At 36.8% G+C, this 14,306-nt stretch overlaps 1 protein-coding gene across 1 annotated transcript in view; it reads left to right on the forward strand.

The window, feature by feature from the left end:
- Positions 1-1,592, forward strand: part of LOC130930230 (fizzy-related protein homolog) — a 28,982-nt gene extending 27,390 nt beyond the window's left edge. Inside the window, exon 14 of the mRNA XM_057858027.1 lies at positions 12-1,592. Coding sequence (XP_057714010.1) covers positions 12-53 — 42 coding nt within the window. The 3' untranslated portion in view covers positions 54-1,592. The remainder of the gene's footprint in view (positions 1-11) is intronic.
- The last annotated feature ends 12,714 nt before the right edge of the window (positions 1,593-14,306 follow it).

The following is a 14,306-nucleotide window of genomic DNA, read 5'->3' on the forward strand; positions in this document are numbered from 1 at the left end:
ATCTTTTTCAGGAGTCCGTTTCAGTCCTCAACCTTTTCACCAGGATCCGATAGTGAGCACACTCAGCACTATTGGGAATTTCTATTTTGCATGCATCAAGTGCAGGGCTTGAAGTGTTGACATCAGTTCTGAAGGTTATCATCACGTTCCTGCGACTACACGCAGTATTCAATGTTGACAAATCATCTTTCCAGACCTATTTTGTGCATGACTGCCAAATTTTGAGTTTGTCCTTTTTTAATTGTTGAATAATTTATTTTTGTTTTGTTAGCTGCGTCTTTAGCCTGCATTTCTCTGTTTGTAATTATTTGCATTGTCGCAAATTTCGGTTTCATCTGTGGAGTTTGGATTTGCCCTCAGGGGTTTAGGCTTGCATTACGGCTGTGTTTTATCACGCTAAAGCAAAACAGGTTTGAGAAAGCGCAAAAAAAAAAGAGAAATTGTCCAGCGCGCGTAATTAAAACGCCTCCTATCAGAGTCATTAGTAAGAGCCATTAAATGCTTACAATTCAAAATAATTAGCCGCACGCTAAAACGTTCCGCTTTTGTTCGCATTCTGACATTTGATTCGCGTAGATATTTTCACGCGGGTTCGTCTAATCTGCCAGGCCGCCGTCCTCGTCGTCCGCGCGATTTAATTGACTTATTTCCCCAGGTTGAATGCCGAGTAAACAAGCGTGCCACTTTTCCATTAAGGCTATTTATTTGTGTTGTGTGAAGAAGTCGTTGTACGGTTAACGGCATGTTTGCTGAGTTGGACGCCAATTGACCATCGAAGTACTTTAACGCCGATTGTGGAATTATGTCGTTTTCTGTACTCGGGTCGTTGGCGATTAAAAACATATCTTGTACAATTGTGCTTTTCATTGTCATTTGTTCATATGGACCACCAGAGGGAGCCTCTTTAACATCCAATTTTGCAGTGAACTGCTGCTGCCACACCCGTGCGATCGACCCTAACCGAGTTACCGCAAGGTGAAACTCGGGTTAACCACTTGCGAGACAATAACGGACACGGTCTTAGGCGTGAGGGTGGGGAGACATTTGTTACAGCCGTGAAGCTAAATGGCTACAAAATATCCCGAGGCCTCATTTTGTGCTGAAAATTGTAATAAGGAGAGAAAAACACTAGATGGTAAACACCACTAACCCTTTAGAAATGTCTTCTAGATGAATGAATTTTGATATATTGTCACGCCACGGAGGGCGGTGCGATAGTTATCGTTACATGGATATGAATTATTCAAGAAAACAATTAATAAACAGAAAAAATTGCTGCGAGTTTACAGTGGCGCCACCAGGGGGTGGCCACGGCCACCCCGCTTGCCAGTATATCGTTAGATTGTTGTAGCATCAGTTATGCATTTCATCCCAAATGAATGCATTTACTTTGTTTTGTTAAATGTAGGGCTGTCAAATTTATCGCGTTCACGGGCGGTAATTAATTATTTTTTAAAATGAATTACGTGAAAATATTTATCGCAATTAACGCATTCGCTGTACGACTCATTCACGCATTGCCGTAAACAGCCTACAATGGCGCCGTTTTACTTATATACAGAGATAAGAGGCAGTGTCAAGTGAGTGGAGTAGATACAAGCATTCATTGGGGCCGTGCTTTTAATTGGCAAAAACTTTGTCATCCCTCCCACAGCAACTATAAATATTGTGGGAAGCGACGTGGGGAAGAATGACAGGAGTTGATCTTTTTCTTAATACCCTGTCGTGTACCCAACGCAGAGAAGATATAGCATTTGCAGCCACCACACAGTCATGGTTGCACCACTTCCCATCATGGATTTGGCCAGAACAGTTAAGTCGCTACAGTATCATTTACTGAAAGCTCAACAAATACACTAGATTGCAATATTTAGTCACAATATACAAACTCACATTTTCATAAGTCTTTCTATCCGTGGATCCCTTTCACAGAATGTTAATAATGTTAATGCAATCTTGTGGATTTATTGTTATAATAAACAAATATAGTACTTGCGTACAGTAGGTTGAATGTATATATCCGTCTAATTTACAGAAAAATATGGCGTATTTTAGAGATGGTTTGAATTGCGATTAATTACGATTAATTAATTTTTAAGCTGTGATTAACTCGATTAAAATGTTTAATCGTTTGACAGCCCCAGTTAAATGTACGCTTTATGCCTAATATATACATAACACGATAAAACAATTGTTGTGGAACTCAAAATGTTGACTGGACAGTTATGGACTATGCACATTAATTCATTAGTAACATCAAATATCACGCAATACACCAAAGTATATCAGTAGCCGTGTCCTTAAGTCTTTCTGATAGTTTTCCCCTGACCTTTTTACTGCAATAATATAATGAAAACCTGAAATTATGGCTTTTATTATTATTTAATTATGGCTGAAATTATGGCTTTAGTTTTGGCCACCCCAAGATTTTAAGTGGCCCCATCTGGCCACCCCTATGAAAAATTTCACAAAATCAAGCTCCCCCCATGGCCATCTCAGTCTCCAGACCTTGTTTTGTTGGCAAGAGGGGGTTGTACAAAGTATTAACACCAGGGGTGCTAATAATTGTGACACACATTATTTGATGTCAAATATTTTTTTCTTTATGTGGGATTTTTTTCCCCACTGAATGAATGCACTTGTATTGAAGGTTGGATTTTTCTCTTTTTTTTCCATTAAGGTCCCATATTATTTGAATTAAAAAAAAAATATCTTTAAGATCTTTTTCAGGGGTGCCAATAATTATAGAGGGCAATGTATAAGTTGAAAAAAAATATATATATATATATACGTGTATATATATATATATACGTGTGTGTATATATATATATATATATATATATATATATATATATATATATACGTAGACTAGGGCTGTCAAAATTATAGCGTTAACGGGCGGTAATTAATTTTTTAAATTCATCACGTTAAAATATAATATATAATAATAATGGAGACTCTCCATTGAGCACTAATATGGTATTAGCATTTGCTATAATACACAGTGGGTTGTAAACCCGAGATAAATCCAGCCGCTGAAAAAAAAGTTTTTCCATTAAACAGGATTTCTTAAAAAAAATTTCCCAACATATTTGCAAATTGGAACATCAACATGACTACCATGTTAAAATTAGGGCTGTCAAAATTATTGCGTTAACAGTCGGTAATTAATCACGTCAAAGTATTTGACGCAATTAACGCACATGCCCCGCGCAAACAGATTAAAATGACAGCACAGTGCCATGGCCACTTGTTACTTGCTTTTTTTGGAGTTTTGTCACCCTCTGCTGGCGCTTGGGTTGGACTGATTTTATGGGTTTAAGCACCATGACATGAGCAATGTGTAATTATTGACATCAACAATGGCGAGCTACTAGTTTATTTTTTGATTGAAAAGTTTACGAATTTTATTAAAACGAAAACATTGAGGGGTTTTAATATAAAATTTCTACAACTTGTACTAACGTTTATCTTTTAAGAACTACAAGTCTTTCTATCCATGGATCGCTTTAAGAGAATGTTAATAATGTTAATGCCATCTTGTTGATTTATTGTTATAATAAACAAATACAGTATTTATGTACCGTATGTTGAATGTATATATCCGTCTTGTGTATTATCTTTCCATTCTAACAATAATTTACAGAAAAATATGGCATATTTTATAGATGGTTTTATAGAGCTTTTCCAGTGAAAATTCTTGTGAATAAATGCTTAAATCGCTGAATTCTTTATAGATATAGACGCAAAACAGTCTCGATTCTTGGTTAAAAGCAAAAAAAAAAAAAGTGCAGGTAGCATTTATTTTGCATAAATATTAGGGTTGTTCCGATCATGTTTTTTTGCTCCGGATCCCGATCGTTTTAGTTTGAGTATCTGCCGATCCCGATATTTCCCGATCCGATTGCTTTTTTTTTGCTCCCGATTCAATTCCAATCATTCCCGATAATTTTTCCCGATCATATACATTTTTGCAATGCATTAAGAAAAAAATGAATAAAACTCGGACGAATATATACATTCAACGTACAGTACATAAGTACTGTATTTATTTATTATGACAATAAATCCTCAAGATGGCATTTACATGATTAACATTCTTTCTGTGAGAGGGATCCACGGATAGAAAGACGTAATTCTTAAATGATAAATGTGACTTTGTATATTGTGACTAAATATTGCCATCTAGTGTATTTGTTGAGCTTTCAGTAAATGATACTGTAGCCATTTAACTGTTCTGCCCAAATGCTTGATGGGAAGTGCAACCATGACTGTGCGTAGTGGCACCAATTGATATATCTTCTCTGCGTTGGGAAATAACATAGGGTGTTAAGAAAAAGATCAACTACTACCATTTCTTCCCCACATTGCTTCCCACGATATTTCTAATTGTTGAGAGAGGGATTGTAAGGCTTTAGCCAATTAAAAAAAGGCTCCAAAGGCTGCCAAAATTCTCTCTACTCATTTTACGTTGCCTTTTAGCTCTATATATAGGCAAAACGGCGCCATTATAGATTGAACGCGATAATGCGTGAGTGGGTCGTGCACCGCATGCGTTAATTGCGTTAAATATTGTAACGTGGTTAATTTTTTAAAAAATTAATTACCGCCGTTAACACGATAAATTTGATAACCCTACTTTAAGCCAAAACTAAAGACTCTGGATGAGTGTAAGACATTTCGTCTATAACGTTAAATACAATTAGAAAACGATTTAATTAAAAAAAAAAAAAGTATTAAAAAAAGGCATGTCCGATATTTTTTTGCCGATACTTTGAAAATGACGTGATCGGACCCGATCGATGCCGATCGAGCGGGACATCTTTAGTAAATATTGCGAACTATGTGGCTAGTCAGTTACGAAAATTACCCCCGCCATGTGTACACAGAGGTTTTTCAGTTGAAAATTCTTGTGAATAAATGCTTAAATCCCTGTATTTTTTAAATATATATACATATAGACATAAAACAGTCTCGATTCATTCATTCAATTCATTATTTTTTCAAGATTTTTACCTGAGTTTGCTCTACATAATAAAATATCTGAGTGAGTGCTCGTCCGAGACTGGTGATTCCATACTTTTTGCTAGGAGTTGCATGGTAATTGTGCAATAATATAATTGTAACATGTATTTGTTATATGTTTTGATGCATTATAAAAGATGTATGTCTGAATTTGGGGGGAATTAGGGAATTTACATGTAAAAATCTACTTCGTTTTTTCAAGTTACGGAACTACTTCTAGAACCAATTAATTTCGTAAGTAGAGGTGCCACTGTACCCAAAATGGATTGCACGTCCGTCAATGGCAGTCGATAAGTTACAGAGAGGGGGGGAAAAAACTAATTTGGGAGATTTTACCCCCCATCCAGCCCAATTATAACAACATGTTGTAGGTATCAGATGAAATACTCTCAATCTGTTGCTGTTGTCAGTGGGCAGATGTTAACATTCAAAGCTGAAAGCAACGAGGGGGGATCGCCTCTATGCATAATCCTACCTCCCGATGTTTCCATCAAGAGGCACAGAGTGTGATGTTCGTTATACAACTAAAGCCCGGCAGCATCCTCCCTTAAAGCCCGACTCTTCAGCTTCATCGTTAACTAGCTCGTATCAAAGGAACAAGGGTTTTGGAAATAAGTAATAGCCGCAGCCACCCTGGCTTCTTTTCTATTTTTTTTTTTTTCTTTACCAGCGCAGAAAAGGTCCCTCGTGTGCCTTATTTACAAATACACTCTCGCCCCAGAAGCACCTTGTATTCATTCAAAAGTGGGGGATGGGTTTTTGCGCCACACCGCGATGAGCTGTCACACAGCAGATGATTTCAATAGCTTTCCGGAATCAAAAAAATAAAAGGAAAACGAGATGACGAGAGCACAAGTCGTTGATATTCATGAGCGCAGATGTCGCGCTGGGCCTTGAACGCAGTGCTGGCCCTCAGCATAGGCGAGCTAGGCAAATAGGGCGCCGTCTAGTGGAGGGGGCGCCAAATTGCTTTGGGGTAAACAAAAATTCTAATGCTATAAGCTATAGCCATGTGCCGATTACCAGTTTTAAGGTTTACTGTGGTATGAAAACGTCACGTTTTCAAAACCGCTAAAATTTTCCGTCATACCGTAGTGCGTTATTAACTATTTTTTATGTCCCAAACAGCAGCGCTCACCCCTCTCTCTCCGGTTATTGCTCTGTCCTGCGTCTGTTGGTGACACGATGAGAATACAGTGTATCACAAAAGTATGTACACCCGTCGCATTTCTGCAGATATTTAAGTATATCTTTTAGGGCTGCAGCTATCGAATATTTTAGTAGTCGATTAATCGATGGACTAGTTAGTTCGAATAATCGAGTAATCGGATAAGGAACATGAAAAATTTAAATACCGGAGCTGAGCCTCAAACTGTACTTTTTTTTTTTTTTTTTAATGGGGATCTATGTACAACAAAAGAACAATTGGCTACCTTACATAGAAAAAGTCCACTAGCTTAAATGCCAGTTTTTTTTTGTTTTTTTGTTTTTTTTTACAATGCTCTTAACAAACGGTTCAGACACATTCCCACAAAAAAACGTCTAAGCATACCTATTAACTAAATTATGAATGCATTGAAAAACATTAGCTCCAAAAAAAACTTTGCTTACGTTGGGCTTTACAGGGAGCAGTTGGATTCAGCCATGTGAAAAGAGGCAGACCAGAGGGCAGTGTATCCACCCTAATCAATAAAATTAAATGCAAACACTTAAAAAAAAAAAAAAAAACATTACAACGCTACTTTAATTAAACGAATACTCGAAGCAACAAAATTTAATCCGAATGATCTTTTCTAATCGAATATTCGAGTTAATCGATTAATCGTTGCAGCGCTAATATCTTTTCATGGGACAACACTGACAAAATGACACTTTGACACAATGAAAAGTAGTCTCTGTGCATCTTATATAATAGAGTTCATTTATTTTCCCCTCAAAATAACTCTAAATATAGCCATTAATATCTAAACCCCTGGCAACAAAAGTGAGTACGCCGCATGGGAACTACGTACATCCCAAAATGTCCAGATTGAGTACTGCTTGTCATTTTCCCTCCAAAATGCCATGTGACTTGTTTCAGGAGTGCTGTCAGCATTGCTGCAGAGATTGAAGAGGTGGGGGGTCAGCCTGTTAGTGCTCAGACCATACGCCGCACCCTACATCAAATTGGTGTGCATGGCTGTCACCCCAGGAGGAAGCCTCTTCTGAAGACGGTACACAAGAAAGCCTGCAAACAGTTTGCTGAAGACATGTCAACAAAGCACATGGATTACTGGAACCATGTCCTATGGTCTGATGAGACGAAGATGAATTTGCTTGGTTCCGATGGTCTCAAGCATGTGTGGCGGCAACCAGGTGAGGAGTAGAAAGATAAGTGTGTCATGCCTACAGTCAAGCATGGTGGTGGGACATGGTTCCAGTAATCCATGTGTTTTGTTGACAGGTCTTCAGCGAACTGTTTGCAGACTTTCTTGTGTACCGTCTTCAGATGAGGCTTCCTCCTGGGGTGACAGCCATGCACACCAATTTGATGTAGAGTGCGGCGTATGGTCTGAGCACTAACAGGCTGACCCCCCACCTCTTCAATCTCTGCAGCCATGCTGACAGCACTCCTGTAAAGAGTCACATGACATTTTGGATGGAAAATGACAAGCAGTACTCAATTTAGACATTTAGGGATGTATGTTGTTTCCCCTCTTTTTCAGTCTTATTTCAATGCAAAAAACACTGTCTTAAATTCGGGCCAATACGGTATATATTTTCATGGGACATCGCTGACAAAATGACACTTTGACACAATGAAAAGTAGTCTGTGTGCACCTTATACAATTGAGTTAATTTTTTTCCCCCTCAAAATAACTCAAAATATAGCTATTAATATCTTAACCACTGGCAACAAAAGTGAGTCCACCCCTTAGAAACGACGTACATCCATAAATGTCCAAATTGAGTACTGCTTGTCATTTTCCCTGTAAAATGCCATGTGACTTGTTGCAGGAGTGCTGTCAGCATAGCTGCAGAGATTGAAGAGGTGGGGGGTCAGCATGTCTCATCAGACCATTGGAAATGGTTCCAGTAATCCATGTGCTTTGTTGACATGTCGTCAGCAAATTGTTCGCGGGCTTTGTTGTGTATTATCTTCAGAAGAAGCTTCCTCCTGGGGTGACAGCCATGCACACCAATTTGATGTAGAGTGCGGCGTATGGTCTGAGCACTAACAGGCTGACCCCCCACCTCTTCAATCTCTGCAGCAATGCCGACAGGACTCCTGTAACGACTCACATGACATTTTGAAGGGGAAATGACAAGCAGTACTCAATTTGGACATTTGGGGATGTACGAATTTCCCATGCAATGTACTCACTTTTGTTACCTGTGGTTTAGATATTAACGGCTATATTTTGAGTTATTTTGAGGGAAAAATAAATTAACTCTATTATATAAGCGTATTGGCCTGAATATAAGACGGTGTTTTTTGCATTGAAATAAGATTGAAAAAGGAGAGATGGTCTTATATTCGCGGTCTAGACATTATACCCATTGACGACGCTAGATGGCGCCAGATATCATTGAAGCAATGTTCTGTCATGACAGATCTCAGCTACAAGTTTAACCAGTTTGCATTATTTTATTGCAATGTTTTTCCTTATTCAGATTTGTTTCAAGACTACAGTTACAGTTAGACTTCATTTTGATGGATAATGCATTTATTGCACTTTTGTTGTTTTATCACAATAGATTGGTTTTATTTACATTTCAAAAACCAGAAGCCCATTCATTTACGAATGTGATTCCACTTTAGTTTACATATTTAAATGTTCAGATATTAAGATTTGAATGAGGCAACATAACATGCTTTTTCTCTCAAATATATTGTTATAATCATTTGTTTCTGATGTACTGTAATTATTTTCTGTATAAAAATTAATTTGGTGTTCAAAAAGTCTTTTTTCAAATTTGAGTCTTGAAAAAGAGAGGGACGTCTTATTCGGGCCAATACGGTACTTAAATATCTGCAGAAATGCGAGGGGTGTACTCTCTTTTGTGATACACTGTACACACAATGGTTGAAGGTGGTGAAACTACACCTGAGCTCCCCTCCTCTAAAAAGTCGCTCGTATTGGAGTACTTCGGCTACCGAAAAGACAAAGACGGCCGCGGCCTAGAGGAGGAAGGACAGCAGGACCTCCAACATAGTTTCACATTTACGTGACTATCATCTGTCACTTTCCACAAAATTTAAGGTAAGTGAACGCTGTCATCAACTTTTCCCACTACGTACAAGTTCACTCCAGCATGTTTAGTGTGTCTAGCGATGGTAAAACAAATACTATAGACACGTTTCCTGAGTGAAACACGGGTGGCGCCATATTTGACAGTTTCTGCTCCGAATGTCCGGTTTGGACAGAACAACATTAAGTGCGGTTGAAGTAAGCAGTGTGTTGACAAAAACTGTTAAATCAAACCAAAGGAACCCACGGAATCTCCCAAAATGGATTCAGTACGACGTAGATGGGACTCCCGAGACTTTCTGTGCTGTGCGTGAACTACTGGAAGCGCCTGTTTTTACAGTGGTATGAAAAAGTATCTGAACCTTTTGGAATTTCTCACATTTCTGCATAAAATCACCATCAAATGTGACCTGATTTTTGTCAAAATCACAGACAAAAAAACAGTGTCTGCTTTAACTAAAACCAAACATTTATAGGTTTTCATATTTTAATGAGGATAGTATGCAAACAATGACAGAAGGAGGAAAAATAAGTAAGTGAACCATCGCATTTAGTATTTTGTGCTCCCCCCTTTGGCAGCAATAATTTCAACCAGATGCTTCCTGTAGTTGCAGATCAGTCGGGCACATCGATCAGGACTAATCTTGGCCCATTCTTCTCTCCAAAACTGCTGTAAATCAGTCAGATTCCTGGGATGCCTGGCATGTATCTCTGTCTTTGGGTCATGTCATAGCATCTCAATGGGGTTCAAGTCTGGACTTTTACTTGGCCACTCCAGAATGTATATTTTGTTCTTCAGAAACCATTCTGAAGTTGATTTACTTCTGTGTTTTGGATCATTGTCTTTTTAGCTTCAACTATCTGACAGACGGCCTCAGGTTTTCCTACAAAACTTTTGAATGTATTCTTCCATTAATAATTGCAAGTTGTCCAGGCCCCGAGGCAGCAAAACAGCCCCAAATCATGATGCTTCCTCCACCATGCTTCATGATGGGGATGAGGTGTTGATGGTGGTGAGCTGTTCCATTTTCCTCCACACATGACATTGTGTGTGACTCCCAAACAGTTTCATCAGTCCACAAAATATTTTGCCAAAACCTCTGTGGTGTGTCCAACTGCCTTTTTACATATAGCTGATGTGTTCACATAGATATTGGACTGTGCCAGTGATTTCTGTAAGTCTTTAGCAGACACTCTAGGGTTCTTTTTTACCTCTCTGAGTATTCTGCACTGAACTCTTGGTTTCGTCTTTGGTGGGAGAAGCAACAGTGCCAAAATCTCTCCATTTGTAGACAGCTTCTCTGACTGTCGATTGATGAACATCCAGACTTTTAGAGATGGTTTTGTATCCTTTCCCAGCTATATACAAATCAACAATCCTTGATCGTAGGTCTTCAGACATTTCTTTTCACCGAGCCATGATGCACATCAAACTGCTTCTCATCAAAAAAAATACTTACCAGGTGTGTGTTTTATAGTGTGCAGGGCAGCTTTAAACCACTCATCAGTAAATTGGCACACACCTAACTTAAAATGTTTGTTAAAAATTGGTTTCAATTAAGGCTGTCAAAATTATCGCGTTAACGGGCGTTAATTAATTTTTTAAATTAATCACGTTAAAATATTTGAAGCAATTAACGCATGCACTGAATGACCAGCTCACGCATTGCCTCAAACAGACTACAATGACGCTGTTTATGGACATTAAGAGTGAAGATAATGCCACCGGCCGTTTGGGGGCAGCGCCGTTCAATACTAATGTTATTCCTTCTAAAAGTGGGAGAATTAGTAGTTGTGAGACGTTTATGCTGTTGGATTGGACATATTTCTGTAAGTTTTCTTTCTTTTAGTGGCAATTATGTGTCTCTTGTTGTATTTTGGGTAAGATATGTTCAGAGATATATATGTTATGAAGGCGAGTGGACACAGGCGTTCTTTGGACCGCGCCGTTTATTGGCATAAGCTTCGGCAACTTCACAACAAACATAAGTATCATTTAGTGAAAGCACAACAAAAATAATATTCCTATCTCTCTCAAAAAAAAAAAAAAATGTTCACAAAAAGAAAAGCACTTCAGTCTGTAGTAATGAGACCCTATTCTCACACAGTTAAACAACAATGCAAAGTGAACTGTCATTCCCAATCAAAATAGCTATGCAAAATACACATAAAACTTACTCATACTTTGGTCACTCTATTCTTATTATCGTTATTTTTATTCTTATTATTATTATATTAACTTTACTTTTGAATGAAAATTTTTACTAATTTTATTAAAACGAAAACATGAAGAGGGGTTTTAATATAAATTACTATAACTTGTAACTATAACATTTATCTTTTAAGAACTACAAGTCTATCCGTGGATCACTTCAACAGAAAGAATGTTAATAACGCCATTTGTGGATTTACTGTTATAATAAACAAATACAGTACTTATGTACAGTATGTTGTATGTATATATCCGTCTTGTGTCTTATCTTTCCATTCCAACAATAATTTACAGAAAAATATGGCATATTTTAGAGATGGTTTGAATTGCGATTAATTACGATTAATTAATTTTTAAGCTGTGATTAACTCGATTAAAAATTTTAATCGTTTGACAGCCCTAGTTTCAATTGCTCTTTAAGTCTCCTTAGGCAGAGGGTTCATTTACTTATTTTTCCCCCTTCTGTCATTGTTTGCATACTATTCTCATTAAAATATGAAAACCTATAAATGTTTGGGTGGTTTTGGTTGATGCCGACACTGTTTTTTCATCTGAGTGATTTTGACAAAGATCAGATCACATTTGATGGTGATTTTACGCAGAAATGTGAGAAATTCCAAAAGGTTTAGATACTTTTTCATACCACTGTATGGGCTTAATAAGAACAAATAGTAATATTTACTTGGAATAATGGAAATAATAATGGAATATGGAATAATCTGACACTCAATCTGTTAAATAGTCTTTAACACTTTCATGTTTTGAACATCTTAATTAAGAACATTTCTGATAATTTTTTTTAAAAATATGTTATATACTTAATTTTTGCCTAAAATAAGTATGTTAGGCTTATTTTCAGCTAGCTAATTTTCTTATTTCAAGAAATCTAAGTGAGTAAAATTTACTTGAAGCACTGGCAGAAAATTTCATTTATTTCTAATAGATTTACACTGAAAACAAGGGAATTGAACTAGTTTTTAGGAGGTGTGTTTTTGCACTGTATACATATTTAATGCTTTTTTTCTAAAAAAAAAAAAAAAAAAGATTGAATATACTTGATTTAGTGCTGCAACGATTAATCGATTAACTCGAGTATTTGATTAGACAAAAAGATTCGAGTTAAATTTTGCTGCTTCGAGTATTCGTTTAGTTAAAGTGGCGTTGTGATGGTTTATTTAAGTGTTTGCATTTAGTTTTGTTGATTTGGGTGGATACACTGCCCTTTTGTCTGCCTCATTTCTCACGGCTGAATCCAGCTGCTCCATGTTAAGACCAACATAAGCCAAGTTTTTCTTTGAGGTAATGGTTTTTCTAATGCATTCGTAATTTAGATTATTGGTATATTTTAGAGATGTCCCGATCGATCGGGTCCGATCACGTCATTTTCAAAGTATCGAATCAGCAAAAAAATATCAGCCATGTATTTTTTAAATATATATGTATTTTTTAATTAAATCGTTTTCTAATTGTATTTAACGTTACAGACATAATATGTTACACTTATCCAGAGTCTTTAGTTTAGGCTTAAGGCAGGGTTATCAATTTTATCCCAATAACGGCGGTAATTAATTTTTTTGAAAATGTGCTGCACGACCCACTCATGCATTGTTGCGCTCCATCTGTAATGGTGCCATTTTGCCAATATAGAGAGCTAAAACCCAGCATATAATGAGTAGAGTGAATTTTGGCAGCTTTTGGAGCCTTTTTTTAATTGGCTAAAGCCTTACAATCCCTCTCCTTATGATTAGAAATATCATGGGAAGCAAAGTAGCAATTGATGTTTTTCTTAACACCTTATGTTATTTCCCAACGCAGAGAAGATATATGAATTGGTAGCACTACGCACAGTCATGGTTCCACTTCCCATCATGCATTTGGGTTGAATGGCTGCAGTATCATTTACTGAAAGCTCAACAAATACACTAGATGGCAATATTTAGTCACAATATACAAAGTCACAAGTCTTTCTATCCGTGGATCCCTCTCGCAGCATGTTAATAATGTAAATGCCATCTTGAGGATTTATTGTCATAATAAACAAATACAGTACTTATGTACTGTATGTTGAATGTATATATTCATCCAAGTTTTATTCATTTTTTTCTTAATGCATTGCCAAAATGTATATGATCGGGAAAAATTATCAGGAGCAAAAAAAAAAGCAATCGGATCAGGAGATATCGGGATCGGCAGATACTCAAACTAAAACGATCAGGATCGGATCGGGAGCAAAAAAACATGATCGAAACAACCCTAGTATATTCATTCGGTTTTTTTTGTTTTTTTTTAATGGGAATATGTGCCATTTGTCAAGAACATTGTTAAAAAAAAAAAAAAAAAAAAGCGTGAGCGTTGTATAGCATTTAAGCTAGCGGACTTTTGCCATTTAAGTTAGCCATTGTTCTTTTGTAGTACGTAGATCCTTATTTATTTATTTATTTCATACCGTTTGAGGCTCAGCTCAGGTATTTTGATTTTTCATGTTCTTTACCCGATTACTCGATTATTCGAACTAACTAGTTCATCCATTAATCGACTAATAAAATAATCGATAGCCGCAGCCCTAACTTGATTTGTTGTTTGATATGTCATTGAGTCTTTTTTTTTTTTTTTTTTAAATTCCTTAATTTGCTGCCTAAAATGTTATTTTTGCTTATTATACACAAAGTGTTACTCAAAATGACTGCTTAAAGCATTTTTAAAAAAAGACTAAATATACTAATTCATTGCTTGAAATTGTCAAGCTTATTTTCAACTAGCTATTTTTCTTATTTCAAGAAATATAAGTGAGTAAAATTTAGTTGAAGCACTGGCAAATAATTTAACTTATTTCGAGT

The sequence above is a fragment of the Corythoichthys intestinalis genome, chromosome 14 (genome assembly GCF_030265065.1).
Source record: "Corythoichthys intestinalis isolate RoL2023-P3 chromosome 14, ASM3026506v1, whole genome shotgun sequence".
NCBI classification, from domain to species: Eukaryota; Metazoa; Chordata; class Actinopteri; order Syngnathiformes; family Syngnathidae; genus Corythoichthys; species Corythoichthys intestinalis.